The sequence below is a fragment of the Medicago sativa genome, chromosome 5 (genome assembly GCF_051527215.1).
Source record: "Medicago sativa cultivar Bolivia chromosome 5, Bolivia_mono, whole genome shotgun sequence".
Taxonomy (NCBI): domain Eukaryota; kingdom Viridiplantae; phylum Streptophyta; class Magnoliopsida; order Fabales; family Fabaceae; genus Medicago; species Medicago sativa.
Window position 1 is genome coordinate 36,981,520 of NC_140753.1, and position 6,776 is coordinate 36,988,295.

The following is a 6,776-nucleotide window of genomic DNA, read 5'->3' on the forward strand; positions in this document are numbered from 1 at the left end:
AAACACAATAATTATTCAACCACTTTAGAATATTATGTAATATGCTACCAAAGAATTCACACTCAAAAGGTCTTTTAAATATATTACACAAAGAGCCGCTCTACAACCACATATCATGGCAAAATATTGCATTTTCTCTATCTCTCGAGTATCATCAAGTTGTCATCAAACCAATTTCTAATCCCCGTCTCCACACCTATTTTAACACCATAGAAATATTTTCACCACACATACACCTAACTGTGCCCTCTGGTCACATGAACTCCCTCCAACCTTTTCTAAGACGTTAAAACTTTAAACCGCAAACTCATTGATCCATGTTAGCCTCCAAAATCATTTACTTAACAAAGATAAGTTAAAATTCTACCCTCTACGAACCCATATGTCAAAACTAAATTAACCAAGACACACCTTATTCCAGTTAACCCAATGGACCCTCCTAGCTTCCTCACTCCCTACCCAATAAAAATAATAAGGATTCAATAAAAGAAATTATACTTATGTGACTCATGAAAAATAAAAGAAATTAAACCAATTCTGGTGGTTATTGAAAGAGAATATAAAAGATACATTACAAGAACTAAGATGAATGTCATTGAATTGAATTCGAATGGGTGAACTTGATTTGTATTTTTTATTTATTTATAATATACAATACTTTCTGATATTTGATTATTTGTCAATAATTTTGAAGAGATATCGGTTAAAATGTACTCTTTTTCTATCTTCCAGTGAAACAAAAAGGGGACTCTAAAAATTTAGTTGGCAAAAGTTAAGTTGTTACAAGGTAAGTATTTATAACTATCAATTTGATCGTTTAATATCATTGAAAAGTACATATCTATTCATTTACTTGAATCATTTTATTTGTTTCTTCAATGATTGAAAAACGAACGTTACAAAATTCTTTTCAATCAACTAAGATCAAATTCAACAGTTATTTTATGGAGACCAAAAGTGCTAAAGAAAATATATGCTTATTTTGTTGGAGGGGAATTTTTTTTTCACAATCCTTTTAGTAAATATATTTTCTAATAAATGGTAATATTTCTGACCTTTTCTTTTTACCTTTACTTTTAATTACAACTTTGTGAGTGAAAATACAAATTCTCCTGCAGACTATCTATTTTAATTGCCTCATTTATCCCACATTAGTATACTAAAAGAATTTTTGAACCTTACGTCTAGGATCACCATTAAGGAGTTGAAGAACTGACATGTTTTGATTAGGAACATAGATCTAATTGAGGGGGTTGACATAGATCTCCTCCATTTTTCTTCCGCACGTTTGGTGGAGGTTTTAGTTTGTGGATTTTGTGGTTTTTTTATTCTCATGAAACAAGTTCCAAAAGATAGCACTTTTCAGAAATTTATATTTTCTTTATCAAATCAAGAAAACTAATAGCATATAAGTTTTTCCGTACCAACGAAGTCCTTTAAGTTATTTTACCGTAAAATTTTTGGGGATTTCAGATCTTAAAAATGCAAGTTATTCGGGACATAAAGTTACAATTAAATAACTTAAAAGACCTAAGTGTTACAAACAATACTTAAAGGAATAATGTGTTACAATTAAATAACTTAAAGGACATAAGATATATGAAAATAACTTAAAGGAGTAATTTAGCCTTTTTTTTATTATAATCGGAGAGAGTATTGTGATTAAGTAAAAAAAAGTTATAATTTTATTAAGAGTGGTAGACTAAATCAGAGGTAATCATACCTGTTTTAAGCACAATTGTACTTTTACCCACTATTTAATCATTCTCCCAAAAATAGTTAAATCGTTGTAAAATTTAACTTTTTTGTTCTCAACAAATGGTGATTTATCGTTTAAATTTTAAATATGAGCATAAAGTACGACATAATGTCAAAATTTTGGAATGAAATCAAACTAAATAAATAAAATAGTATTTTAAAAACCTATTAATGTGCAAAATTTGTTAAAGAATTTTAAATAAAATGTATCTCGTGCTTGGCACGGGTCGTTACACTAGTAATAAAACAAGGGATAGTGTGGTATAATTACAATTTATCCACACAGTGGTAGCACACCAAAAATACCACACACAACAAAATCCAGTTAATGGAGTGTATACTTTTTCTTCAGCACATAAATTATCAATTATCCAATAAATCCGGACAAAACGATTGGGACTGGTCTCAACAAATATTTCTGTGCATCAAATGGCTATGAAGGGAACCTCTCTCTTGGTTCCTTCTGTTCAAGAGTTGGTAAAACAACCCATTACTAATATTCCAGAACGATATCTTCATCCAAATCAAGACCCTATTGCTGTTTCTAACACAAATTCTTTACCACAAGTTCCTGTTATCGACCTGCATAAATTGTTGTCTGATGATGCAACTGAGCTACAAAATTTTGACCATGCCTGCAGAGGCTGGGGTTTCTTTCAGGTTAGCATTGCTTTTAATCTCCCCATTTACTTAACTTTAATGGCAATCACGAAAATTGTCCCTTTTTTTTAATTGAACTGTTTGATCTTTAATTGGTAATTTTGTTGCAATTTTATTTCCAACTCAGATTTTGACCTCCAAAATTTGTAATTTCTGACTTCATAAGTGATGATTTATTGCCGCAATTTTGAACGTGAAGAGAAAACAAAATAAATTAAGTGTTTTTGAAATATTATATCATCATCGACATCAATCATGTTATTAATTCAATTTTCTAAAAATCATTTTATAATGTCCGTATTTTAAAAAATAAAAGTGAGTCCTCCCCTCCCTTTCTCTCCTAAACCCTCAATCCAAACACATGGGTTGAACAGAGGGTCTATTACAATAGAGAATAGAGGAGTTTCTTTGTGGTGGAAAGATATTTGCAACATAGATTTTGGGGGAGTGGAATCTCTTAAATGTGTATTCAGTTAAAGAGGTATACAAGGGGTTGATGTCTAATGTGTCAAGCTCTTCGGATCCTATATTGTCGAAGGCTTGACATAAATCGGTTCCGTTAAAAGTCTCATGTTTAGTTTGGAGATTATTTCAAAACAGATTAGCTACAACGGATAACCTTTCCAAAAGAGGAGTGTTGGATCAAAATTCCATTTAGTGCGTAGGGGATTGCGGGAGTGAAGAATCGGTATCACATTTGTTTTTTGAGTGTCCTTTGTTTTCAGGTTTGTGGTTTGGGTTGTGTTAATGGCTTGGGATATCGGCGGCTTTTCAAAATGAAGGACATCTTCATTTCGAACAATTTGGAGGATTGATAAGTATGGGAAGAGCTTTTTCATCACGTGTTAGTGTGATTTGGTTTGCGTGTGTTTGGTGTATATGGAAAGCAAGGAACGCAAAATGCTTTCATAATAAAGAAATTATCATTGAAAAATTGGTGGAGGAAGTGAAGGTTGAGATTTAAATCTAAGAATTTAGATTACAACTTGCAACATTGGTGTGTGAATCCGAGGGCTTGTTTGGGAGACATGAGGAATTGAATTTTCATATCAGTTAGATTTTCTGGTGGTATGTATCTGTTGGGTTTGTTTTAGAAGCCTTGGAGTGTTGTTTGTTATGTCGTTTTTCTGTGCATCAATTGGTAATTTGCTGGTTGAGTAGCTGTTCCTGTTGCGGCATAAGTTGGCTGTTTAGCATATGTGGCAATGGAATTCAAGTAGTAGATTGTTTTGCTATGAGCAGAACTAGTCATTTCAAAGTAAAAGGAGTATCATATTGTGCATTTTCACATAAGGTATTTGGCGTAAAGGATTTAAAGGGGCAGAATTAATTCTCTTGGAAGATATTTTTGTGATCATATGTATTGGATTTATGTTATTGCATTCTGTTGTATTTTGTTAGGCTTTGTGGTTTGGGGAGATTTGGAACTGTGATTCAGGTGTTGGTAGCTTTTTTTTGTAATCAATTTGGAGACTGGTGTTTGTTCTTTTCCTTATCTAATTCTAGTACACCTTGTGCTTGGTTTAGAGTTATTAATAAATTCATTTAGCCTCTTTTAAAAAAAAAAAACTATTTTGGGTGTTAAAATTATGCGTTGGATCAAAATTGCAACAAAAATGATAATTGAAGGACAAAAAAAAATCAATTCACAAAAGGGAGACTCGTGATAAAATAAGGGTCAAAAGTTTATCACTATGTAACTATTTTCACAAAATAATATGAGAAGCGTGAATTTGTCTATATATCTGCATTATTAGAGACATTAGTGAACTACTTGGGTTGGTCCGGTGGTATTTGCTTTAGACGTATGCTTCTCCTCAAAGTCTCACCTTATGTACAAATACTTTTCATATTTCCTTAATTTAGTTGTTGACCTAGTGTCCGACACATACTCAAATAAACACACACGGGAGGAAGAGGAGGAGGAAATGTGGTGACCTCGGTTCTAAATCGAATTTTTACATAAAATGTCCTCAAAGCCAATTGGGGATGAATTACTAATAAAGCATTAAGCTTTTCATAATTCTTTTCATCATTTGTACAATTTTACTCTGATCAATATAGTAGAGCTTTTAGCTTTTCTCTCTTCTTTCCATAGAACCATGTTTCCTAACATATTCAGCAGTAACAGTTTGACTTTATAATTTCAATATACAAAATTAAAATCCTTTTGAGAAAAGTTCTGAAGGGGTCATTATTGAAATTTTAAATGATAATAATTTTTCACTTAAAATAAATGAATTTGTGCATTCTAAGATTTTTTTTGGAAATTAATTGCAGCTGATCAATCATGGAGTGAACACATCAATTGTTGAAAATATGAAGACAGGTGTTGAACAATTTCTCAAACTTCCAATGGAAGAGAAGAAGAAATTTTGGCAAACACCAAATGATGTGCAGGGGTTTGGTCAGTTGTTTGTTGTATCTGATGAACAGAAGCTAGAATGGGCAGACATGTTCTACATTAACACTTTCCCACCGGATGCAAGGCATCCACGTCTAATTCCTAATATTCCCGAACCATTCAGGTTTTCTTACTTTCTCAATTTATAATTGTTAGCTTAATTACACATTATTGAGTAGGTAATTGATTTTGCTGGTAATTATAGTTTATAACAGATTTTGTTCTTTCATTGTAGAGATCATCTTGAGAATTATTGTTTAGAATTGAAAAAACTAGCGGTCACGATAATTGGTCGTATGGAGAAAGCTCTAAAGATAAAAAGCAATGAACTAATCGAGTTTTTTGAAGATATATATCAAGGAATGAGGATGAATTACTATCCCCCATGTCCCCAGCCAGAGCATGTCATTGGACTCAAACCTCATTCCGATTCTGGTGCCCTTACTATCCTTCTCCAAGTCAATGAAGTGGAAGGCCTTCAAATCAGAAAAGAAGGAATGTGGATTCCTATCAAGCCCCTCGCTGATGCTTTTGTCGTCAACATTGGAGACATGTTGGAGGTAATACACATAAAATTGTTCAAAATATCGTTACCAAATTTTGATTAAAATCATGAGTCTAAGACTCGTTTCCAGTGGTTCAAATCTTATTATGAATCGTAATATAAATAATGAACAAATATTGAAATTTTAAGCAAAAACAAGTGTCATGAAAAAAAAAAAGGTTCATATATCATATACAAACTTTTAATTCAAGCTATTTGTAATAGATATTAGACCTGTAGGTTAGAGGTATTTATAACCTTTAAGAATTATTGTTCATGTTTAAAATCCTTTTGCAGATATTAACTAACGGAATTTACCGAAGCATTGAACATCGAGCAACAATCAATTCAATGAATGAGAGGATATCAATTGCCACATTTCATAGGACTCAAATGAGCAAAATTCTAGGTCCAACACCAGACCTTATTACTGCTGAAAGACCTGCTTTGTTCAAAAGAATTAGGGCAGTTGATTACCTTAATGGATTCATGTCACGTGAGCTACAAGGGAAATCATGCATAGATGTTGTAAGGATTCAAAATGATATTGGTAAATAATTTAAAATTACAAGTTTTTTCATGAAAATGAAAAATATGTAAAACAAGCACAAACAAACATTGTGCTAAAAACAGGGTAATGTGCTGCAATTGTAGAAATGTTAATAATAAATGGTGTGGATTAGTGGATGACCTAGATTGCACGGGTAAATTGAAAATCCATGAGAAGGTAATGATAATGAGATTAAAGGAGAGTAATTGGTGAACTTGTGTTGATTGTTTTTACACCTAATGTGTTATGATAAACTATAATGGTTGACTGGGATTGTGATATTACGAATATATCATGGTTGTTTTGTATTGTAACTATTGATGAATGATGTGTCTTTCATCGTACATGTGTAAGATAAATTGAAGGGATGGATGGCACGTGAGCAATCATACATAGACGTTGTAAGGATTCAAAATCATATTGGTAAATAATTCAAGTTTATAAGTTTTTTCTTGAAAAGGAAAAAAATGTGGAACGAGCACAAAAAAATGGTGCTAAAAACTGGGCTAATGTGCAGAAGCTGTAAAAATGGTCTCGACAATTTATGTCCCTCCAGAAGAAGAAAAAATAGTATTATTAAGTTCATAGTCCATTCTGAGTATGATGTCCTTTCAAAATCAAAATGATCATAAGAGTATATTCTTCTTTGATTTTTGGAGAAGTTAGAGGTTAGAATCTTGGAATCATCATATCTAACTGGTTGTAGTACCATATCAATATTTTGGAGATTTTAGAGGTTAGAATGATGGAAACACCATATTTGAGTGGTCAGTCTACCATAGTAAAGTGGTCTTAGTACCACAATTGAGTGGGTTCAGTATTTAATTCGAGTGGTCATAGTACCATATTGGAGGTGTAAT

General features: G+C 32.2%; 1 protein-coding gene across 2 annotated transcripts; it reads left to right on the forward strand.

Annotated features, from left to right (window-relative positions):
• Positions 1-2,144: 2,144 nt before the first annotated feature.
• Positions 2,145-6,056, forward strand: LOC146922086 (protein SRG1-like). Of its 2 annotated transcripts, none has more exons than XM_085715205.1 (4): positions 2,145-2,418; positions 4,699-4,946; positions 5,058-5,382; positions 5,664-6,056. In XM_085715205.1, the coding sequence occupies exons 1-4, from the start codon at positions 2,188-2,190 to the stop codon at positions 5,922-5,924; spliced, it is 1,065 nt and encodes a 354-aa protein (XP_085571331.1). In that variant the 5' UTR covers positions 2,145-2,187; the 3' UTR covers positions 5,925-6,056. The 2 variants fall into 2 exon arrangements, with proteins under 2 accessions (XP_085571331.1, XP_085571332.1); XM_085715206.1 differs by lacking the exon at positions 2,145-2,418 and adding an exon at positions 3,144-3,712.
• The last annotated feature ends 720 nt before the right edge of the window (positions 6,057-6,776 follow it).